Source organism: Saccostrea cucullata, unplaced genomic scaffold (assembly GCF_032062105.1).
Source record: "Saccostrea cucullata isolate Sc308-1 unplaced genomic scaffold, CSIRO_AGI_Scuc_v1 ctg9164, whole genome shotgun sequence".
NCBI lineage: Eukaryota > Metazoa > Mollusca > Bivalvia > Ostreida > Ostreidae > Saccostrea > Saccostrea cuccullata.
Window position 1 is genome coordinate 1 of NW_026926397.1, and position 25,305 is coordinate 25,305.

Genomic DNA, 25,305 nt, shown 5'->3' on the forward strand with positions numbered 1-25,305 from the left:
CTAAGTACAATTTATGTACCCACTAAGCAATATCTTCTGTCAATATTGCTAAATATTTCTCTATTCAGTTCTAAAATCTTGTTGGGAATTGCACCTGTATAAATGAGTTTTTATGACATTTTAAACTGACCTTTGACCTCTGGAACTGCCACTGTATCTTCTTTCTGGTCCACTTGACTTTCTAAATCTGTAAGGAAAAAAAGAGAAATTAGTATCTGTTAGTACAACAATAGACCATTATCCTAAATCACTTCAACTAAATACTGAATCTAACACCACAGTCAAATCTCGTCTTCTCGAACTCAATAAATTCAAGATACCAAGGATTCAAGATTATATATATATGGGGTAAAATAATGAAAGTATATGTGGTTGGGACTTCCAAATCACTTCAACACATCCATGGTATTTGAGGCATCAGAGTTTGACTTTGCGATATCAGACTTCAGCTTTAATTTTTTTTCCCCTAAGATGTGATACAGTACCTGGGACATACACTGCATTAAACAGAGTCTCCAGTGCCTGCCTCGCTGCCTCCATCTTGGCCAGTTTCTTGTTCTTGGCTGTCCCCGTGAAGGTTTGTCCGTCCACCTGAACAGACATCGTGTACAGCTTCTCCTTGTCTACTTCCTGTTCCGATACTAACTGATAGGTCATATTTCTGCGTAATTCGTTCAGGTACATGACTGGGTGTTTGTTTGTTAGTGTGCGAGGCAGAGGAACATTACCGGCAATGTAAACTCCTACAGAGGAGGGGTCACCTTGGTTGTCTCCCATTCCTGGTATAGGGGGTTCACATTTGATGTCCCCTGGCCCTAGTATAGGGGGTTCACATTGGATGCCCCCCAGCCCCATGGGGGGCTGTGATGTACCTGCTGTTGTTGATGGTCCTGTAAAATTGATTCAGAATTTATAGTCTCCATGTTGGATTCATTCACCGTCTTCTGGTTTCTCTAAACTTTGATTCTATCATGCATCATGCAAAAGATTTTTTGTGTGCATAATATTTCATTATTGTCATTGCTTAAGCTTTAGGCATATGTGTTTACCTTATTAAACAAATTAAAAGATTTCTGTGAAATTATTAATTAAGGAATGACTCTAATTCTTGGCCAGATTATCGAGTATAATATGGTTTGGGTCAGTTTACGCTTTATAATCCGCGAAGCGGATTATAAAAAAGCGTAAACTGACCCAAACCATATTATACTCGATAATCTGGCCAAGAATTAGAGTCATTCCTTATAATTTAATTTTAAAATAATTAAACAACTGGGGATGTAAAATTGTGTTGTTTTTATCAGTTCAAATTTACCGCGCAATAATACAACCGTAGTAACGGAAGTGATGGGAAGCAAGGGGAGGTAAAAACTGATACATAGATCTAGCAGCCATGATACTTGTTTACATGAGGTAAGATCGAGCAACTGTTTGAAGTTAAAGGTACATTCATTAAATCTGGAATTTTTCATGAATCCGAAGGACTGGAAATGAGGGGATTGATGGATACAGATGATTCAGCTGGTTGTCAAGGGGGTGTGTCCCCATACCAAACCAGATTATACAAAATGTTATGCGTTCCTTTTTGGAAATCAACCAATGAGAGACAAGAATACAAACAGAATTAAATTATATGAAATTACTGGTAATTATATTAAGTCAATTAAGTTTATCAAATGACCCTCAAAGGTCCATGCTGATTATAAATTTGAAAGCACCATTAGAGATATTTTGTACCAACTTAACCAAGTAAAAACATATAATCATTTTATAAGCAACAAAGATCTAGGCAGTCGCCACAATTCAGACATTCTGCCCGCCCATTCTGGTGACAGAAGAAAGTCTAAGTTCTACTCTGTACTCAGCTTACTGACTTATACCTGCATACGACCCAAATTATGGAGGTGTGTGTCCATAAACTCAGGTCAATCAACAAATCAGAAAACTAAGAACTGACATAGAAGTTGGATTTCTACTGTCCCAGCAAAGCATAAATCACAGAGGCTAGTAACATACACTGCTTGATTTTGTGAGATCCCTATAAATACAATGAGAAGTATATGGATCACGAAAAATCAAGCAATGCATGCTACCAGCCCCTATTATATATTTATGGCATAAATATTTGAATTGTGTCACCAAATGTTTGTCACTGACTTTGTTGTTTATTGTCATGGCCCAAGGTTATATCGTCAATCCACCCCCCTCAAAGACACAAAGCAGATCAGGCAAGTTTACACGATCAGAAGACAGTTAAGACAGACAGACAGTCAGACAGACATACATCAGTCTATCTTCACCGTCGGTATAATCACATAACTTGGTTGACTCTGCTTTTATGCTTTTGAGGGCGGCACATTCGGGATGGAATTTGAGAGAACCGTTTCTCACAAATGTGGTATATAACGTCAGACCAATGGTTTCCATGACAACTCACCGACCGATTCTATCCGTCTGGAAGCTTGCTGAGAGAGATTTCATACAAGCGGGATAATTTTGGTAACATACGCAAGCTTACATTGATCCTGTCAGAGCCTCTACCTTTCAGGGAAAATAAAAATAAACCTGACACATTAACCTATTTTCAATGATTTAGACTTCCAGTTGGTAAATTCATTCTTTAAGAGTTTCAGAGAGTCACAGTAACATCACTATAAAATAAATGTTTATCTTCATTATGAAATCATACCACACCAATACTGAACCCAATTGCCTGATAGGGGTCTAAAATTGCTCATTTTGAATTTCCTAAAGGAAATTAGATCATTTACAATGCTATAAAATATATTTAGATTATATGATTGACACACGAGTCGTCAATTTTATCAATAAAGTGAAAGTAGATGATGGACAGGCATAAATCCTACCAGTCACCTTTGTGAGTATAACAACACTCCCAAAGCTCACAGGTGGGATTTTTGCCTGATTATCATTTACTTTCACTTTATTGATAAAATTGACGACTCCTGTGAATAAAACCTGTGTTTCAGTTTTTAGTTCCAGTCTTTCATTTACTTTCAATCTTCACAATAAAAATATTTTGGACATGTGGAAATTTAATTGGCTTAAATTACATGCCAACCGCGAATTTTTACATGATAATGACCAAATAATCAAAAAGCTAGCATGCATAGCTACTCAGAGGTTCGTGTTTTTTGTGTTTTTTTTTTTATTTTTTTTTTACCTAGAGGTTCATGTTTTTGAATCGCTTGTTTTATATTGGAAATTATTGCTATCTTTTTCTCAAAAATGTTTTCTCAGCAACATATGTAAAATATATACATTTATGCTCCCTATATTTAGATGCTGCAAGTGTACGAAATTGAGGGAAAAAGAAATATTTACCTTCCATTCTAACTTGCTTTTCACTGAAAGGTGCGTTCAATTGTTGCAAGTCGTACATAGAAATATTCGTTCGAAAATCTTTAGATCAGTCTTTTAAAGGCTATTTGAGAATTCAATATTCCTGAACGTTTTCAACAAAATCCAAAATTATTAACATCCTGGTAATTACCACTTCTACCTTAAATTAAATATCTACTAAATTAAGAATTTTAATTAACTTGAATTTAAGAATTAAGTGCATGGCTTGACAACTGATTATTTTCAAACAGTGTAAAAGAAGATTACGAAGAGTGATCAATCTGGACAAAAATCCATATTTAAACAAAACAAATTTATCTAACATGTGAAGAGGGCATAAAATACGGACCCCTGAAAATCCCAGAAATGGGATCAGGTGCCTAGGAGGAGTAAGCATCCCCTGTTGACTGGTCACACCCACCTTGCACTTCATTCTTACATTCAAGTTAAATAAAATTCTTAATTTAATAGATATTTGGATTTTGTTGAAAACGTACAGGAACACTAAATTCTCAAATAGCCTTTAAAAGACTGGTCTAAAGATTTTCGAACGAATATTTCTATATACGACTTGCAACAATCGAATACATGTATTAAAATCCTGACCCACTCCTGAATTTCTTAAGAAATAAGGTATCATTTTTAAACATCTATCCGTATCGGGATATAAATACGGGTTTGTCACGAGATTAAATTTCATAAAGCTCGAAGGGCTTTATGATGATTTTAATCTCGTACCAACCCGTATTTATAGCTCGATAGATGTTTTAAAATGATACCTTATTACTTATATTTACATTTGTGACTTATTCACACTTTACATTTGCCTGATTGTGACTTTTCATGTGTGAAATGCATGATTTTTCAAACCCAACGGCATGTATGTACTCCACTGAATGCGCGTCGATCCTTCATGACGTCACCGAGAAATTACGTCAAACGTTTATCCATATGCACATCTATGACCTCTTGACCCCGTACCTGTATTTATACAGTTATAGATACGCGTTGCTTTCAGTAGTGTTATATAAAGGAAAGCAATATATACATGTATCTACAACATTCAAATCATTGAACATTCTCTATATATCTAGGTACATAAGATACAAAGTGTTAATATTTTGAACACCTCTGATATGTCAACGTGATTTGGAAATCCCAATTACTTAACTTTTTAGGCATTTTACCCTTAATACGTGTATATCAAATTCCTGGATACCTCAAAGTAACTGTTGTTCCTTGCTCCCTCTTGCACGAGTGACATTAAATGTAAAACTAACTTTCAACAGCCTTAGAATTCAAACAAAACAAACACTTCAATAGGTCCATATTTTTAATATTTTTAGTTTCATTTTTTTTTTTTTTTTTTACAACCTTCAAGACTAATATGAAGAAATGGACAACAACGCTTGTATGCTATTACAAGTTTTCTTCTAGTAACAGTTCTAGGACTGTTGTCCACACTACACAGAAAGGTCCCCTATATAGATCAGTTACAATCTGTACAATGTTTCTCTAAGCCAAGAGAATCATAAACATGTATCTAGTGCAGCTTTGGAGATCAGAACCAGAAGCTAGTTCAGCTACAGATTGTCAAGACTGTCTGTTTGTACAGAAACAATGTAAGTAAACTGCCGTATGTTTTCACTCCTTAAGAATTTATAGTCCTGTACAAATAACACAAGCTGCCTGTATAAGCTTAACACTGTTGACTTGTACATCTCAAATCTGGTCCAACTGAAACACAAAAAGAATGAAATATCATTATTATCAACCAACTATTTTACATAAAAGTACTGATTTCCTCTTTAAGATCTGAATCTTAATTGTGAATTTGCATTCATACTCCCACCTACCTACCCTAATAAGACTGCCTTAAAATTTTGCAGTGTTAACTTTTCTCACAATAAAGCAATATTTTATTTAGTAAAAACAGTGATAAACTCCTTGCAGTAATTAAAACATCATTACAACATAGAGCAAAGTAAATCTCATCAATTCACTGCAGTTAGCAGACCTGTTTACCCTTATCGTCGTCTCTCAGTATTTTTGATCAGATTTGTCCGTGAGATTTAACATTTGCCAGTAAGATTTCGCTTTCCATTGATTTTACGTAATAATTAGAGAACAACTGCTCCTTTGATTACTAAAACATGGTTAAATAACATGTTTTTTGTCATTTTATACCACACATTTTTGGCAATACGAAATCACCGATGTGCTTGAAATCTTTTTCTTTTATAGTGATGAAAGGGCGTGAAACTGAGACAGATCATAAGGATGATTGATTGATTGTTTAATGTCTCTCTCAAGATTTTTGTTCTCATTTTGATGCCACCATCCGCTCTGGGGAGCTGCTCATTAGCCCTCTACTCAATATTCAAGGCCTTCGAGCAGGAAGGGGGCTGTTTCGTGCCAGCACCTACTGCGACACAGGGCCTCAGTTTATACGGTCTCATCCGAAAGACCGGTCTCCGAGTCGCAGAAGTATGAGTTGAACCCTCGATGTAAGGAGCAAGTCCTTAAAATGCGCAACTCTTAGAGCAGACACTCTGACAACTGCGCTACGCAGATCATAACGATTGATAGTCAATGATTTTTGTTGTTGCGGAGTCGGCATTCTTTCAGCCATATCTCAGCAGATCATAACAAAAACTGCTAAATTTCTAACGAACGGATTACCGTATTTTCATAATAGTAAAACGTGAGACGTATTCTGGATTAAAAATCCGTAAAAAATACGGCGAAATCGTGAGAGTAAACAGCTCTGAGTTAGTCTGAATAAATCTGTTCTTTGTTACGCTCTTAAATTCTGATGATTGCTGTACAAAGTACAGCAATCATCAGAATTTCTCAGCATAACAATGACTTGATTTTAATCCCATTGTCACTGCAGTAAAACATGTTCACAGTAAACAGCTAGGTTAATCTGATGACTCACTAGATCTTCAGCGTCATCACCCTCGGCCGGTGCCTGGGACGCCTCCTTCTTCTTCTCTTCCTCTGTAGTGAAGGCCTTCGCTTCCTCAAGCGTCACTCGGCTGTCCTCACTCTCCGTCTTAGTGATCAACCCCAGCTTCTCTAAATGCAAATACAACTTCTCAATAATCATTTTCTCTTAGTCTCTTTTCCTCTGGCCCCCTCCCCCTCCATGACCTCCCATGAATAGCATTTGCATACTGGACATAGACCAACTCATTGTTACTATCCCAAGTCATGAAAATTCCTACAGGATTTATTCATTATAAATTCATATATAAACTTCTATCATCCTTCACTTGATTACAAAAGAGTAACTGTGTTGTTGTGACATCTATAACTGTGTTTTTCTTGTTTAAGAATAATCACATATCTTCCTCTTTCAACGTTAAGTTTATGGGCTGATTTGCCAAAAACCTATATATTTTTTATAGTAATATTACTACAGTATCTGAAGCTTTACCATTTACAAATAACCCCGAAATATAGTAACAGATCAAATCTAAATAACAAATCCAAATGTTGGGGTACACAAATCAAATGCAATATACAAAATGTACTAAAAGACACAGCACAATAATTAATGTGGAAAAACAGAAAATGCTGATTGACTGTTTAATACTTTCTCCAGTTGTAAATAATTACAAAAAAAAACTTTTAAATCTTCTACCACATTTAAGTAAGCTATATTTATTTCATTAGCAATGAGAAAACCTGAATTTTACCGTCTACAATCAATTCCCAGAAGTCACGTCTTCCTTTCTCTATCAGGAAATCCTTAAACTTTTTCATAAAATTATTGTACAATGTGGGCTCGGACTTCTGTAAAATATTAAAACAATTATTAAAGATGTTTACAAATATTATCATTTTTAACTTCAAGGTCAAATTTGAACCTTGTGAAAGGCTAGTACTTGAAGAAAGCTATTGCTCTGATAATTGATGATGATTACCTTTATAGATTGTTCCCGCAGGGCTTTTAAGCAGTCTGATGCCTTTCCATAAAACTGGGGGCCGAAGGAATCCGTCACTAGCTGTTCCACGCGCTGCTGCATCTGTTTAGAGGCTGAAAAGATAAACAGTGGCTGTACAGTGAAAAAATTATAATTTTTACAGCTTAAGAATGTTAGTGGATTTAAAACTGCATGTAGAGACTTATTAAATGTGCCTGACGAGGATTAAATAGATAGTTCAGACCTTCCTCGAATCTATCCGCATCTCTCTGGTTAATGAGTGTGATGAAATCATCCACTGGGGTCACTGTGCCAACCTAAAATTTTGAACAAAGCAAACAAATAAAATATCACTAATAAACTCAACACAAAATGTTCCTGTAAAAACATGAATTTCAGGCACTATATACATGTAAATATATGGTATAGCCATAAAATACTGGATAGGTATAATTTTTAGCAAAAAGAAAACTTAGTGATTTATCCATAAAATTTGGTATAATTTTATCAAGAAGTAAATCTATAAATTTATGATATTCTAGAAATATAATGGTAACCTTTAATGTAGATGGATTTTCAGTAATACATGTACATGTATTTAATATATTAGTTATCTCAATACCCTTGACAAAAATACCAACATTGAATCTTCTCTCTAAATTGTCTACATTTTACAATCTCACCTCTGTGACATCTGCCTTTGTCATGCCTGCTAATCCACCTCCCAGGTCATCGTCTAACTTGACCTTCTTCGATGACGGCTCTTCCTCTTCTCTAAAACAGTATTTTTGTTTATAAGTATCACAGTTAATTTTCAATGAAAAGAGAGGTGAAGAGAACATCAGTAGAGTTGTGGTCTTAATGTACTGATGTTTACAACACTTATAAAACTTTCTTTTGTATATAGCATTTGGAGCAGGTTCCTATTTACTGTTTCTTTAACAAATTCTGAAATCAGTTCAATAATCACAGTAAAATCAATTATACAGACAGATTAACTGAAATTTTGGACAGGTACAAACTTTTGTTTAAACATGTTCTCTCCTGTTTTGTCCTCCTTCTTCTTGACGACTTCTAATTTAAACAGCTCCTTGATTTTGTCACACTGGGCCTCGCATCGTGTCACGACTTCCTGGGGAGGCTTCAGGGAATTTGCTATCAGGGGCGATAACTCAGGAAGAGGTTCGTGTGGTTCTAAAGCTCGATGTTGTAGACACTGTATACAGAACATCATTAACACCAATAAACCTGGTTTATGAAATGATTTTCATTATTAGATTATTAATGTGATAATTTTTGTAAAATTTAAACAATACCTGATAAAGTCTTTGAAAATAAGGATTAAATATTAACTTGGGTTTTAATGCTTCTGTTTTCTCTCCATCTTCATCTCTGAAAAAATAAATGAACCACAAAATCTTAAAAACAATCCTATTTTATGTTAATTTTGTAGAACAGAGATAATTTCTGGTTGTTAAGGTATACCTTTACTCAGGGGAATAAAAATTCCACTGATAAGAACGAAAAACCACCTATTGCATATTGTACACCTATGATTCTTGTGTTAAATTTCAATTTCAAATAACTAGGTCAATGACCTCGTTTTCGTGCTAGGGGCCCCTGAGTATTTCTCGGGAAATACCTCAAATTTTCACACCATGACCATTTTTTTCTTCACTCACAAAATATTAAAAGCAACAAAACTCTTTAAATAATGAAATATTATAGCAATGGAACAGAGTAGCTCCATATAAAGAAATGAGTAGAGTTTGGGCCATAAATGTGATAATTATTACAGTCCGAATTTCCTCTGTCATATTTATATTTTTCCCCGATTTTTAATCAAACGTTGCAAAAATCTGACTGATAAGAACTCTAAATTATTTATAGCCTCAGGTTTCTTTTGTTACCCTCATTCTCATTGTATCAATATTATATGGGGTCAATGATCAAATTCTTGAGATTTTTTGACTGCAGTGGTTTTTGTACCTGTTTTTGAATTTCTTAATTTCATAGCATTAATTTATTTGAAATAATTTATGAGCTTAAACACATATAAAATTTGCAAAATGATGTCTTAAAATACATATAACCTTTACTTTGTGATTAATATTGCAAGAAATAAAAATTTTGACAAAAATGAAAAATTAAAAATTTAGTCCAAATTTCCTCTGCATAGCCATACATTGAGTTTTGTTCCTGTATATTTTCTTCAAGTACTTACATATTAAAATTTTAAATTGATATTGAGATAAAACTTAGTTATTTTATCCATTTAGAACAATTTTTGATTTAATATATCATACTTTATAAAATTTCCTCTCTGATTTCTGAAACCTGAGTAAACGTCATCCTTAAAGAAGCAATTTATATACTAAATACATCACTTGAAGAATTTTTCTCATATTTTGTGACATTCTCTGGATCCACAATTCTCCAAATCTTGAGTTATCACACTCAATGTATTCAAGGTATTCAAGATATAGTTTTATGATATTCCAAAGTTCAACTGTGGCAGATGTTCTGTAAGAGAAATCTCTACTTACTCTGCAGCTTGAGAGAGATCTGTTTCATTAATTAACTCATTTATGGCCTCTAGTTGTGCATCTGAAATATTCAATAACACAAATACAGTGTACCTGATTGCATACATATATTTTCCCATCCACATTGGGTATCTTTCTTTAATATAAACATATCCTTTTAACTTTTACAATTACCTGTTTGTTTTTATTCCTTTATTTACCTGTGGGTCTGTATTGCATTACCTGTGGGTCTGTATAACTTTACCCGTGAGTCTGTATTGCTTTAGTTACCTGTGGGTTTATACTTTTTGTTTGCCTGTGTTTCCACTTTCAGCGGCAGTGAACCAAATGTGTACTGTCTAATGTCCTCCATGAAAGGCAGCTCCACATAAATCAGGCACTGAAAAAAAAATATTCCGAACTATCAATTTTATAGTTTTTTTTAAGTTACTAATTCATGCATCAAGATATAACATAAGATCAAAAAATTAAGATTATCCATTAGAAATTCTTTTGATGAATTTAAACAAATGTAAAGTAAATGCTTTATTCTTACTAAATTGGTACACATTTTACGTGTTTGGTATATTGAGTTTATGACCCCTCCTATAAACCTGACTGGGTTAGGTAATCTCGTCAGAAGATTTTATAACGCACATTAAGGGTCTGTCCCTCCTTACCTCATAAGAAGACTTTATGTGAGGCATCAGGCACCCCAGTTTGGGGGCTGTGGCAGCACTGTACACTTTCCTGACAATCATGGCCATATTTGTTTCATACAAGGCATTAATTAGGGCAGAAAGGGCCACCACTGCAGCCTAAATAAGGATAAATGTAAAATTATCAAATAAAGAAATACAGTGTATGTTCTTGCCATGATGTTGACAGTAAGAGATTATAAAAGCTGTTTATTGTATGTATACAGAAGTCAGTATGTTGTTTGGTAAGTATCCAGGAGTAACCCAGGTCCTGGGGATAATCTAAACCTAACATTAGTAGAGGCTCATGATAATCTTACAATCTGTCTTCTTGGTGACCAGAAGTAAACTTAAGACCGAGTTATGAAATGTTTAAAATGGTCACAATTTTCTAAGATAACCCTCATATTATGCATTTTACTTTCAAATTAAAAGAAAATGAAGTTTGAAACCTTTGCTACAATAGCTCTCTTAAATCTACAAGTTGACATGTATTCTGCATTTTGTGAAATAATTGAATCAGAAGTTGTCATAATGTGTTCTTTCTGCGAACCTTACCTCATCATCTTTGTCGGCCACGACATAATGTGTGTTGTCTCCCATGAAATGATGTCTCTTTATCTGTCAAAAGAACGTCACTCTGTATTATACAGGTACAGTCAAAAGAACGTCACTTTGTATTATACAGGTAGAGACAAAAGAACGTCACTCTGTATTATACAGGTACAGTCAAAAGAACGTCACTCTGTATTATACAGGTACAGTCAAAAGAACGTCACTCTGTAATATACAGGTACAGTCAAAAGAACGTCACTCTGTATTATACAGGTACAGTCAAAAGAACGTCACTCTGTATTATACAGGTACAGTCAAAAGAACGTCACTCTGTATTATACAGGTACAGTCAAAAGAACGTCACTCTGTATTATACAGGTACAGTCAAAAGAACGTCACTCTGTATTATACAGGTACAGTCAAAAGAACGTCACTCTGTATTATACAGGTACAGTCAAACCATGTTATCTCAAACACAACAGAACAGGAAACATGTGATATCAGAAAATTCAAGATATTCAGGGCAAAATACTTAGTTTTTGGGATTTGCAAAACACTTTGACTGTGGTTCTGAAAACTAACTTGAGTTTCAACTGAGTAATTTAACAAGAGGCCCAAGGGCCTTGAATCGCTCTTCTGATAAATTATACAATCTATCCTAAGACCCAAGATGCATCAACTGACAAAGTTTGATGATTCTTAGCCAGTTAGGGCTGAAGATATTTAAATGTAACTATAAAATACTATAAGTAGGTCATGGTGACCTACTTTTTTGATTGAAATTTTCTGAGGACACAAGATGCATTAATTGACAAAGATTGATGATTCTAAGCCAATAAGTACTTGAGATATTCAAAAGTGGGTCACAGTGACCAACTTATTGGTCAACATTCTCCGAAAACCCAAGGTGCATCAACTGACAAAGTCTGACAATTCTAAGCCATTAAGTACCCTAGAATACTTAAATATAGCCATAAATGTCACAAGTAGGTCACCGTGACCTATTTTTCAATGATCATTCTCCAAGAACCCAAGATACTTCAAATAACAAAGTTTGATGATTCTAAACCAATAAGTACCTGAGATACCTAAATATAGCCATAAAATGTCAAAAGTAGGACACCGTGACCTACTTTTTGGTCGACATTCTCCGAAAACCCAAGATGCATCTACTGACAAAGTTTGATGATTCTAAGCCAATCAGTACCTGAGATATTCAAAGGTAGGTTACTGTGACCTACTTTTTGGTCGACATGCTCCGAAAACCTAAGATGAATCTATTGAAAAAATTTGATGATTCTAAGCCAATAAGTACCTGAGATACATATATCTAGCTATTAAATGTCAAAAATAGGTCACCGTGACCTACTTTTTGGTCGTCGATCTCCGAAAACCCAAGATGCATCAACTGACAAAGTTTGATGATTCTAAGCTAATAAGTACGCGAGAGATACTTAAATCTAGCCATAAAATGTCAAAAGTAGGTCAAAGTGACCTACTTTTTGGTCAACATTTTCTGAAGACCAAAGATGCATCAACTGACAAAATTTGATCATAGGTCTTATAGTATTCAAAATATGCCTTTTAAACAATTTGAAAACAAATGCCAGCAAAGTTGAAAATGTACGTCACAGTGACCTACTTTTTAATAAAAATGTTTTAAGACCCCAAGATGCATCAACTTTCATGTTTTGGTGATTCTAAACCTCTCGGTGTCTAAAATAATGCCCATTAAATGTTTTAGAAAAGATAAGCCATCAAATTCAAAAATTAGGTCATGATGACCTACTTTTAAGTTGATGTTGTTTGTGGACCAAAGATGCACCAACTGATAAACTTTTATGATCATAGGCCTTAAAGTGTCCAAAATATGCCTCCAAATCAATTTGAAAATAAAAGCCTGTAAAATTTAAAAAGTAGGTCACCGTGACCTACTTATGTATTAACATGATGTGAAGTCCTGAGATGCATCAACTTACAAGATTTGATGATCCTAGTCTTTATAGTAAGCAAAATATCAACGTTTTTATTAAGTGTAAATTTTGGTCAACTTTGAAGTGACCTTGAGACCACGCCCTTTGCCCCAGGGTCATGCCTTGAACAATTTTCAATCTTCAACATATCCCAACCCTTGTATGTAAGTTTGGTGAAAATCTGCCTGGTGGTTCTGGAGAAAAAGATTTCTTAGCAACCAGTACTTTTGGTTTCATTTTCCTGATTATCTCCCCTTGATTTAGGGTCCCACCCCTAGTTTTAGTATAAATGGTAGCCCTTGGGCCAAGGATACCCTGTGACAAATTTGACACTGATTGGCCAAGGGGTTCTTGATTTATGGCCCATATTCTAAAAAGTTAACGCACACCGCACGACGCACACCGCACAAACGGCCATAGCATTAGCTCTTTGAGCCTTTGGCTCAGAAGAGCTAAAAATATCTATCCAAAAATGAAACCACTGAAAGTTCTTCAAAGGAAAACTTATACAAGTATTTACTGTCAGGGAAAGCCCACTAATTTCTTACATTTTCTGCCTTAGTAAACCCGAGAGTCTTTAGGCACTTTTCTGCCTTGTACTTCATGTTGAGTTTGTCGTCTTCCGACATTGGAACTAGCGTCGTCCCATATCTGTGACCTGAGACAGATAAACTAAATTAATTTATGGATTGAATCAAAATATAGATTTGGTACATTAATATTTAAGGATTTGCATCTAAAATTTGATATTTGAAGTAAAATGTTAATAATCCAAAACTGATCTTCTGTAGAATCATTTAAATTTCCAGAGGTTCAGTCCTTGTGGGAAAGCAAATTTTTAATGGTTTGCATGGACATAATTTCATGGATAACTCATGGATACAATTGTACAACTTATAGATTCAATGGATCAATACACAATAAAGTAATTGTTTGTGGAGATGTGAATTCTTGGACTAGAGTGATCCATAAAAAGGAGGAATATTGGTCCTCCACTAGCAACGATGATTCCACAGTATAAAGTGGACAGTGAACATGCTGATTTTGTGGAAAAGAATGTTTTTATTTTTTCATAATTGAGACCCATTCTGTTGAAGTAGAACATATAACAACCTGTTTATAATAACCTATACTGACCTTCCACGATGTCCTCTTTCTCCACCTCTGTTTCCTCCTCGTCGTTTTTGTGGTACGTTCTCAGCGTGTCTATCGCCGCGTCCTCATCCTTGGCGTACACCTTCTTAAAGCTCTTCACTTTGAAGTCCTTTATCTGTTGTACACCACAAGGTATTAGATATAATAATACTACATTCAATGTATTATATGAGCAGACAGTTATATGATCTAATTTACCTTGATATATATGAAGTTATTTGACCTAGTTTACCTTGATATATGAGCAGATTTGACCTAGTTTGCCTTGATATATGAGCAGATTTGACCTAGTTTATCTTGATATAAGAACAGACAGGTATTTGACCTAGTTTACCTTGATGTAAGAACAGACAGGTATCTGACCAAGTTTACCTTGATGTAAGAACAGACAGGTATCTTGACATCAGAGGTGACCTCCAGCTGGACTTTCCATGGAGTTGGCCGGACTTGTCTCATTTGGAAGTAGCTCAGAGCTGGTAGTGCCTCACTGCAAGGTGAATGTTCAATTACAGCTATGTACTTTTATGTAAAATTATACCTGTTTATTCTATTAATAACCCCTACCTGAAGTTGTAACACTCACCCTCCACTTCCATATACTTTGATGCAAAATTATACCTGTTTATTCTATTAACAACCCCCTACCTGAAGTTGTAACACTCCCCCTCCACTTCCATATACTTTGATGTAAAATTATACCTGTTTATTCTATTTATAACCCCCTACCTGAAGTTGTAACACTCCCCCTCCACTTCCTCTAGGATCCTCCTCAGCATTGCCTCTCCCTCCCGCTGCTGACGAGTCTTGGCCTTCTGATGACCGTTAGCGGCGCCGCTCGGTCCTGGCTTCTCACTGTCATCATCCTCATCATCGTCAATATCAGGCCCTCTGTAAACATACAATACTGTATAAATGGAAAATTTTGCCCCATTTATTTTCTCGTATTCCCCCCCATCCTCAGTTGGTAAGACTTTAAAATGAGGGGAATTCAAAGAATACATTGTAATTTCTTAAAAGAACTTTGACTGGGTGAATAAAGTGGGGCAATATTTGTCTATACATGTATCAGGTTCTTTGTAAATGTATCTTTTTCAGGTCATATGGTATCATATGTTAACACTGAACTTGTAAACACTCAGAACCTCTATACTGACAAACATAATTTTAACCACTTTAATTAAATCCTATACAGTTAACAGAAACATCTTGTCACATTTGTAAGATTCATTATATATAGGTTCCTCTAAAAATCTGAATTTCTGCCCATACTCCTCATTCTCCGACACTTACATGACATTGAGTTCAGTCCCTGAATTCTTGATCCCCGCGATAATGGTATCAATCTGGTCTTTACCAAACTCTCCTCCCAGGTCCGACAGCAGAATTAGTCGCTTTGATCCAAAACCCTTCTTCCCTCTGAAATAGGCAGAAAATTCTCTTACATATATTTCATGATGTGCCAGTTTGATATACCAGTAAATGGTTTACAGGCTGTAGAAAGGAAATGGCTGTGTAAGTAAAATTTTTTGCAGATTTCAAGTATTTATCATGAAATATTCCATTCCAATGTCTTTAGCAGAACCCAACAACTCTTAATTTTCAAAAATAAAATCCTCCTGGTAGTAAGATATTACTTAAAAATTGTTTAATAAATTTTAAACTCAATGTCCTCACATCAGAAATTTGAATAGAATTTAGGATTGTTTTAGTCATAATTAAGTTAACAGGACTTTGCATTTTTATATCTTTGAATACCCGTCACCCTCATAGCAGGTAATTTCAAGAATTTGTATTAAAAGCATTGATATTTCAAAATAGTATAGCAACATTAAACTATTCATGTTGAGTAGACATAAAATTAATAAGAATGCTTGATTTTAAAAAATCCACCTGTAAATGATTTTTTCATCGATTTCTGTCGGGCAGACACATGGACTGAGTGAGCACTATGCACAGCGTATCAACAATTTCATCTTTTTCATATTGTAAATACTGTAAACATTTTAGATTTGGCTGTGTATTCTTTTTAGAACTTTTGGTGGAGAGGAACGTCCGATAATTCAAGTACATCGCTAAATGTCATGCACATAGACACATAAATAAGATCATTGAGAAATGCGCTAAATCAAACTATGCTAACTTGTTCAAAAATCAATTTCCGCAAAATATTGTACAAGCTAAATATAATACATTTACAGTATGTGAATGAAATAGAGTACCATGATTACAAGATGTATTCATTAAGAGTGTAATATTTACGTACTGTGTTGCATTCACCAGATGATCCATGGCAACCACTAGTGCATCAATAACTGAACAAAATTAAGGGAAAGTATATGCTTAATAGACAAAGGAAATAAGTGTCTTGTAACCTTTCACTTTTTTGCAAAATATATCTCTTCTGAATTTTTTTTATCATTAGAGTTATCAACAAAAGGATACAATCTGCCGACATATTGCTGGGCGTTATGTCATTCTGAACCTGCTGAAGGAAGTCGAAGTCGACCACTCCAAGGGGCCGTACGATGCTGATATTCTCGTAGCTTTCACCGTCAGCCAGTGGGTTATCAGTGGTTGGCGTCCCAAACAAAACCAGACTGACTTCATCTTTGGATTCTGAAAACATCTGAAAAGATATAAAAACATTCAATTTTCTTGTAGAAATACTGTATACAGGGATATTTTCGCCCCGTCTTATTTTCGCCCTTTCACTCTTGCAAACAATTTTGCCCCGTTTTAAATTCGCCCTGTCGTAGTTTTGTTTAAGAAAATATACTGTATTCTTTGAATTCGCCCGTTTTAAATTCGCCAAAATGAGGGTAGGGCAAAAGGAGCGAAAATAAAACGGGGGCGAAAATTTCCCTGTATACAGTAATGATTTCTTTGCAATATATAAAAGCTATGGGAATAAATATCTGAAAAAATAACTACAAAAAATATACCAACTGCCATCCTTCCAATAGGAATGCAATTCCTTGACTATAGGTCTGTGTTTCAATCATTTAAAAGCAGTTCTGGGTTTTAATTACTAGATAGAATGTTTTATAGTTAAAATGAGAAATCATTAAATGTCCTATGAACCAGGTTTAACAAATAAATTAATTCTGTGTATTAGCAATGTAGTAAAGAAGAAATGGGGGATAACTCTAACTCAGTGCATATTCTATGAACAATACAGAGAGTTCTGAACGTAAACAGGTGTGTAAATTTGAAGCGAGAAAAAAAAATTGAAAGATTGTTAAATTTTCATCTTTAGATGGATTTTTTTTTTAGGTTAAAGGGCATACACGACCTCAAAAAGACTTTTAAGATGTTTTTAATTTGGTAGCTATTTTCAGTGCAAATCCTTTTGTTTTCTTCTAGCTGCAGAACTGTAGCTCTCCCAAAAAAATATATATTGACAGACTGGGGAGCTACAGTGCCACCCATTGAAAAAAGTGTATATTTATTGCACACAACAAAAAGGTCGCTGTTTGTCAATTCATTTCTCTATGATTTTAAGACTTTCAGCTCAATATATTACTAACCGTGATCCTTACACATTTTTTCATTGTTTCCACAACAAAACTTTCAATATGACAGTATACTTCATAGAGGAGTAAGGAATTTATTGATATCTATTTTTTTTTTTTACAATTGAAGTCAGAATGTACAGTAATTAATCCAGAACTGAGTGCAACTTTTTTGCGCAATAAATATACAGGATTTTTTTTTCTATGGGTGGAAATGTAGCTTTTCTGGTTGTCCATCCCATCTTTTTTTCAGGTCAGTGAACTACAGATCTACAGCTATTATTCTTCAAAATCATTTTGGAGTGATTTTGCAATTTTTTGCTACATTGCAAGTATATAGGAGGCATTCTAACTGTTGATAGGGCTTTCCTGAGACACAGTTAGATTATTCTAACTAAGACTAAGATTTTAATTAGATACACATGATACATGCATGTAAATTCCATCACCTAGTGACCTACATCCCATTAAAATGTTTGGGGGTTTTTTTCATTTAACTTTTCAAATGAAAAAAATCGAATTTACAAACGATCCATTTTTTTTCTTTGGAGTCAAATGACCGGTTTAAATTTGCAACATAAAACTTGGCAACATATCGTCAACATTGACTGACGATTCACTGCCGGATTTATGGCCACTCGAGGATAATGTTTACAACAAACACAAAGACAACCTTCCTCTGTAGTATCATCTTGATGGCATCCACCGCTGTCTGCAATGGCGTCTCCTCACCCGGGGGTGCATTATTCATAGAAGGACCAATGTCCAGCACAATCGCTATGGCTTCCTGAAGTAAAAGAATGCAATAGTACACAACATCGCAGACGGTATTTCAAAGTCACTTAAAATTCAGTTTTTTACCAAATATTATTTCATGACAGTTCCTCATAAAGATTGTATACTTGTTCATCATCAACTTTAATATTTACCAAAAAAGTATAATTCAAAACATGTTAAATATTTGGGAAAAAATAATAAAATCTAAATCAGCTTTACTTTATTTGCCGCCATGACCGCCAACTTCCGGATTTTCGTTTTCAATAATTCGTTCATAACTGTATTCGCGTATTTCTCTTTCTTTTGACGAACTTTTTTTGCTTGTTCCTCTCCTATACGATTAATACCCTTCAATTTTCTCGAACACATATTGGAAGTTAATCTTCTTATATTGCTTATCATGTAGGTGTAACAGTATTTCAAATTTATTTACAAAACGGTAACTATCATTAAAGGGTAACAACTCATGAACCTCTGACAATATTTGCTTTTATGTTATAATATTATTATTATTGAATCTCATCCTAAGTTTCAATAAATTAAAGAACTCAATTCTATCTTATTTTAAAAAGATTTTTTTAATTTTATGTTTTTAATCGTTTATTATTTGTTTTAATTTCTATCCTGGTCACGGCACCAATTTAGGCCGACATTTTTCCACGAGTGATCACGCAATTATATATAATTTTCAAATCATACCAGTATTTAAATCATTTTAGTATTAATTAATCATAGCCGAACGAAGTAAAAGTGTTTACCTTCCTTTGTATGAGACTCATTTCGGATGAGTTTTCAGGCTAAAACAGATTCACCCCACATATGAAAGCAATAAGTCCAACACTGACAAATGCATGAATGATGAATATGAATGAAATGATCTTTTGTCCTTTATGTAGAATAATTGATCTTAACTTGTTGCCAATTTAAAGCTTTTGAGCAGCAAAATTTTCAAATGCCATGGTTTTTATAATAACATCGTTTGGAACATCATCTCAAGCCACGGTGAGTCCACATTATAACTCTCCCCAGTGCATTTCGATCCTGTTGCAACGATTTGTTCCAAATACGACGTATTTCTTTAGATCGTATTTTGACTGACAGGCTTCCTATCAAATGTTAGACTAGTGTATTATACTGTATCCCGTGGCTCAGTGCGAGTGTAACAAGGCGACAGAGGATGCATGCTCGTCCTAGGCACCTAACTTGTGAACAGGACCCCAGGAAATACCAGAATTGGGATCTAGGAATGGTAAACATTCCCTGTTGACCGGTCACACTTGCAATGAGTCCCACATATTGAACAAGTAGTCAAGTTCACTGTTCATTACTAAATCAAAGGTCTAACTATTGTTTTTAAACAAGTCAGCTAAAATACCACCCAATTGATCGTTTACTATTATTTTTGTTTAAAAAGACAAAATAACGACTATAGAATTTATACAATGTTAATTGATGAAATCTCTATAACATCAACTAATCTTTGGGTAGCTTATAGCTTCATGCTCCCTAGGCAAGGTACCATGAGTACAAAGCTATAATTACCAAAAATACTGCATGTGTATATTTCTAGTATTTCCCAAAACTTGCCCTAACACAAAGATACAGTCCTTCAATTTAAATTAAAATAATGAAAATAATAAACTACAGTTAGAAGATTATTTGATTTATGACTGGTGTTTTAGATTAATTGAATGTTTTGTTTAATATTAATACGCAGTACTGAATATACATATATCTGTAAACGAGGCAGCCTATTGACAGACAAGTTGAGAAAACAAAAACATCATCAGACTCGTTCAAAGTCATCATTTCGCAAGTTCTATGGTCGATTCAATGACTTTGTGATTTTGTCAGCAAATGTACAATCTATCATTACGTCAAATGCCAACTGACGTTTTTCAGATTAATTGAATTGTCTAGGATCACGACAAAGAGCATACTACGCCATGGCACCTAATCACACTTCTGATGTTTAAAATGTCCATGCTTGCTCTGGTACCGATTAGTTTTGTTTGAATGGACTTTTGAGCCCCCCCCCCCCCCTTTTGCTTGAGTCCCCCCCCCTGCTTGTTTTCATAATGACACGAGCGAACATTTTAGTTGACTACTGGTCTCGATTCAAACAACTTTTAAAATTGTGATTTAATGAACATAAATTGAAATTAATACGAAAAGGATTGCCAATTTCCTACAAAATTAGTACTAATTATAGAAGTCTAATTCGCACTTTGATATAAACAGGAACAAAGAGACCCTTTATTTCCTTGTATAATTAACATATCGTATAGCAACTAATCCACGTAAAACCCAGAATAATGCTCACATTTATCCGCTTTATCTTTAATTATTATTTCATGACTATGAATAACAAAAATATAGTCAACTTGCAACAACAATATATACAGTTCCAATATAGGAGCCGCCAGAAACTGGCACGATCAATAAATGGATATTCTTTCATTGTTTCTTCCATGATCATGACCTAGATTCTATACTGTGATATACCGGGAAAATGTATCCATGTAATGAAATAAAAAAATCAAATAAAAAGGACGAATTTTAAAATGTGTCAGAAATGACGCGAACACTCACAACACAACGTAGGAATATCAAATGAAACATATTACATGAATTCTATAAAAATGGAAATAATTGTGCTTTCAGTAGAACAACCATGCAGTAATGAATTTTCTTGAGAGAAAAATATGGTTAAATTAATGGCGCTCCAACGACTGAACCCAGTGACGAAAGGTTTTTGTCATTTTTTCACGCGTGCGTAGATATCATTTCCTGTTGGTACATCGACCACAGGGTTTTCCGACATACCCTCTGTCGGCAGTTTTGTCTCATCTAACGCCTCACTATCACAGTTTTCCCCTGAATCTGAAACAATTTCAGATAACCTTCGGATGGCAGCCCTGGAATAAGTTTCAGTGGCTTCAATCATATGGGTGACCCGATCTATCCAACCACTTTTCCAAGATTTCGAGCGCTTCGGGTCTAAGAAACGTAATTTTTCTCTGTTCTCTTTACTTTCTGCGTTAGGATCAGCTGGTAATTCTATATAAGGACTGTCAGCTTTATCGTAAGAAAATTCTATTGTATCTGACGGGTTAACCCCGTCTGTCGCTATAGAGGGCGTTGCGAAGGAATACACGGATTCTGATTGGATGCTACTTGGGGTCGGTGGAACCTCTTCATCATAGGACCTGCTCCGATAAAAAGCGGTGAGTGTGATCGGGAACTTCTTCTTTCTGAAAAAGGTCAATTTTCATTAAAATGCGTACAGAATCATCCCAGTTACGTACTAGACAGAAAGCACTTAATTTTTGTCAAGGGTCTTTCTATTATATGAGGCATAATAAATGAGGCAAACTTTTAATTTTGTTTGTGATTATTGTATTACCTCCATTTCCGGAAGCAGAAAAATGAGCAAGCAACCACTACTGCAATACCCAACAAAATAACGGCAATTCCAACAATGACGCCTGCAAAGTACATTTAAAACAATCATACAGGGGCATAACGAACAATATGTATTCAAGCTCAAAAGTCCATCCAAATGATCAGGTGCAGAACAAACACAGAATTCTAAAATATAAGAGGTAGGATCAGGTACCCCGAAGGAGTAAGCTTCCCCTGACGACTGGTCACACCTGCCGTTTGCTCCTTGTCATGATTGGGTAAACGGGAAAATCCGTAGAATCCCCAGGGAATCCCCAGAGAGGGAAAAATGGTCCAATAATAAATATGAAAAAGTCAGCATTTGATCTAATGATTGGTTGTATTTGCTGATGTGGTCATTTGTTTTGTTTATAAAGTTTGCCAAATTATGACTTCATACAAGATTGTTGATATCCCTGTTCCATCAACTCGTATGTCATAAATAAAGGAAATTGACGATTGAAACGTTAATCGTCAATTAAAACATTAATCATTAATCATAAAGTTTTCTTGCTAGATTATCCTTATCAACTCTTTTTCCCTAGTAAAATACTTGGTTCCAAATATGAAACAGTTGTACCGGACTGTTGAATTTTTTACTCTAAGTTCACTGGGATATCGAATCGACATATGGATGGAAATAGCAAAGAACTATATGCGGTATTAACCAACATTTGCCCCCCAAAATCAAACTTTGATGGAGTAATATTTAATTAAGTCCTTAAACAGGGGAGTATATGCTGACTTCAAAGCACTGAATAATTTCATAAGTAATGACGTCATATGTACGTAATGACGTCACAAATATGACGTAATTTCAGTTTTTTATGAATTTTGCAGAAAAATATACATATTTCGTCGATATTTTAAATAAAAGTCACCGAGCGCATGTGTGTTCAGGATAAATATTTTGATATAATGTGTAGAATGATAATATCAATGAAATATGTCAATATTGTTCCTGAACACACATGCGCTCTATAAATTCTAAAGCTTAAATTGTTGAAATTTTGTCCATTTTGTCCTCTTTCTGAAAAAGGATATAAAATCGGACTAGTTTGTGACGTCATAAAAACAGAAATTGTGAATACACTGCTCTGGAACTATATTATTTTCTGTTAACTTATATTTCTCGTACAATTTATTGAATTCAGCACATTTCAGGAAGTTTTCAAAATTTGACTTTTGTGGGGGCAAACATATGCAATATACCGCATATAGTTCTTTATAATTGATAATACATTATCAATATATGGTGAGCTTGAGATAAAAGATACCACAGAGTCTGACACATCTGTTTCATACTTGGATATTTTACTTGAAAAAGACGTTAAGTAATCTAACAACCAAGATTTATGATAAACGTGATGACTTTAACTTTTCTTTCGTCAACTTCACTCACCTATGCAGCAATATACCTTCATCAGCTGCATACGACGTTTATATATCTCAGTTGATTCGATACTCAAGAGCATGCTCGACGTATGAACAATTTTTAAAACGAGGTAAATTATTGAAAAACAAATTGATGATACAAGACTATAAGCAGTCTCGTTTAAAGTCATCATTTCGTAAGTTCTGTGGTCGATACCATGACCTTGTCAGCAAATACAATTTATCATTGAGTCAAATGCTGACTGACGTTTTTCATACAAATTGTTAGTCCATTATTTATGGACTGAATTGACAACGGATTTTTCCGTTATTTCCGGATTAGGAGCACACGGTGGGTGTGACCGGTCGGCAGGGGATGCCCACTCCTCCATGGCACCTGATCCCACCTCGGATGTTTTTGAGGTTCGTATTTTTTGTATTATTTTTATGGACTTTGATATTGAATACAGTTCGTTATCTACATATCCTTCATTTAGATATCGAGTAAAAGGTCAACCCAAGTGGTTTTTTTCTTCTCATATATTAGACCTTGAATAAATTCTGCTTCATGTGAATACACAAATAGGCCTGTTAATAACGGGGCGCAACTGGAACCGATGGGAATTCTAACAGATTGTTGGAAGACCTGATCTCCCAAAACCACACAATTGTAGTCAATTTGAAACTCAAAGCATCTTTTGAATAGAAACTTGAGAATACTTTTGTGTACAATCAGAATGTTTTAACAAAATGATTTTGCAAATCACCGAATATTTTAGTGAAATGCGCAATACAATAAGTCAATATTTCCAACTTAACTTCATATGTTTTGCCAATCAGATAAACGTAAGGTCAAGCATTACGGATCTGAGTTCTCCACTGGCACAGGATAAAGATCTTCATTGTTAATTGAAGCATTGAAGATACTGTTAGAAAGTGGAATTCCCTTAGTCTTAAAACAAGGGAGGCAACTTCTATCAAAATTTTTAAAAAATATCTGCAAACCTCAGAAATATTTTTCTTATGGAAAAAGATTTTTGAACATAATTCATACATTTAAAGAATTTATTTTTTTCCCTTTCTACACTACGATGTATACACTGTATGTAGTAGACCATATGTATTTATGTTTTTTTTTTTTTGGGGGGGGGGCAATTTTACAAAATGTATTAGGAGAGGACTATCTAAGTTACTGAACTAATTGTGCCCGATCCATTTGTCTTCATTTGTCAATAAAATATGTTCAATTCATTTGAAGCATGGTGTCAAAAATAAATTTTTATTATTTTCACAGCAATTTAACAAAAACAAGCATGGTTTTCATTGAATTATCTGACACAAATTTCCTTAAAAAATTGACCCAATTTTGAATGCCAAAATTCGAATTGCAATCATTTCGTATTGCGCCAGATGGCAAAAATATTTAGATCTGTGCTTCAAAGAAATGAGCCACATATCGACACATTACCAAAGAGAATATGCAAAACTTTGAAGAAATAATCAACATCTTTAATTTAAGGGGTAATTCAGCACAATAGAGTCTTTTCGACTTTAAGACCCCGTCTCACTACCATCTAGCATACTCCGACAGAAGAATGACTTACCCACGAGTATGTTGACATCCTTTCCCATCTCAGCTACAAGGCTGAAAGTCAACCTTTATATATAGAAATTAAGTTTCCTGACCAATTTAACACAAACACACACGGAAACAAATCTTTTCTCACGATTACATTGAGACTGGGGATCAGCTTCGACCAAATACATCATTTAGATTTGTGAATTTACGAAATTTAATCTGCATTTTTTAGCAACAATAATTTTCAATTTATAATGCTACTTTTGCCTTTGCCCAGGGAAGTCCGCGTTAGAAGGACACAGGGTTATGTTTTGTTTGGATGTACTTCAGGATTTGTGAATGATTTCAGTTCTCCACTCCTCAACAGGAAATGCAGCCCTCTATTGCACACTTGAATATGAATGAATGCCAAAACCCT

General features: G+C 34.7%; 3 protein-coding genes across 3 annotated transcripts; all 3 read right to left on the minus strand.

Moving 5' to 3' along the window:
* Positions 1-130: 130 nt before the first annotated feature.
* LOC134271545 (double-stranded RNA-specific editase 1-like) lies at positions 131-3,352 on the minus strand (the record flags this gene model as incomplete). Its single annotated transcript, XM_062753751.1, has 3 exons — positions 3,346-3,352; positions 486-890; positions 131-187 (listed from the first exon to the last, which is right to left on the minus strand). Coding segments are annotated over exons 1-3 (469 nt in total), but the record flags the coding sequence as incomplete, so codon positions are not given.
* Positions 3,353-4,805: 1,453 nt separating this feature from the next.
* On the minus strand, positions 4,806-18,744 carry LOC134271544 (X-ray repair cross-complementing protein 5-like). The gene is made up of 21 exons (XM_062753750.1): positions 18,710-18,744; positions 18,387-18,500; positions 16,644-16,827; positions 16,465-16,513; positions 15,492-15,617; positions 14,928-15,089; positions 14,574-14,688; positions 14,184-14,316; positions 13,595-13,704; positions 11,077-11,139; positions 10,501-10,638; positions 10,112-10,220; positions 9,842-9,902; positions 8,612-8,687; positions 8,318-8,511; positions 7,979-8,069; positions 7,540-7,612; positions 7,296-7,408; positions 7,068-7,164; positions 6,305-6,444; positions 4,806-5,100 (listed from the first exon to the last, which is right to left on the minus strand). Exons 1-21 carry the CDS (start codon positions 18,722-18,724, stop codon positions 5,086-5,088), a joined length of 2,178 nt encoding a protein of 725 aa, XP_062609734.1. The 5' UTR covers positions 18,725-18,744; the 3' UTR covers positions 4,806-5,085.
* Positions 18,745-21,034: 2,290 nt separating this feature from the next.
* Positions 21,035-25,098, minus strand: LOC134271542 (uncharacterized). The gene is made up of 3 exons (XM_062753749.1): positions 24,913-25,098; positions 21,897-21,978; positions 21,035-21,744 (listed from the first exon to the last, which is right to left on the minus strand). Exons 1-3 carry the CDS (start codon positions 24,938-24,940, stop codon positions 21,249-21,251), a joined length of 606 nt encoding a protein of 201 aa, XP_062609733.1. The 5' UTR covers positions 24,941-25,098; the 3' UTR covers positions 21,035-21,248.
* Between the last annotated feature and the right edge of the window lie 207 nt (positions 25,099-25,305).

What these genes read in the sequence shown, in the direction of transcription:
- LOC134271544 (XM_062753750.1), bottom strand. An exon ending in GGGACTGAACTCAATGTCAT is followed by an intron (nt 15,090 to 15,491) that starts GTAAGTGTCGGA and finishes GTATGTTTACAG; the next exon opens with AGGGCCTGATATTGACGATG. An exon ending in ATTTTCAAAGACTTTATCAG is followed by an intron (nt 8,512 to 8,611) that starts GTATTGTTTAAA and finishes TTCTGTATACAG; the next exon opens with TGTCTACAACATCGAGCTTT.
- LOC134271542 (XM_062753749.1), bottom strand. Translation starts at nt 24,940, where the DNA reads ATGGGAAAGGATGTCAACATACTCGTGG. An exon ending in GGATGTCAACATACTCGTGG is followed by an intron (nt 21,979 to 24,912) that starts GTAAGTCATTCT and finishes TGTACTTTGCAG; the next exon opens with GCGTCATTGTTGGAATTGCC. An exon ending in TTCTGCTTCCGGAAATGGAG is followed by an intron (nt 21,745 to 21,896) that starts GTAATACAATAA and finishes GACCTTTTTCAG; the next exon opens with AAAGAAGAAGTTCCCGATCA.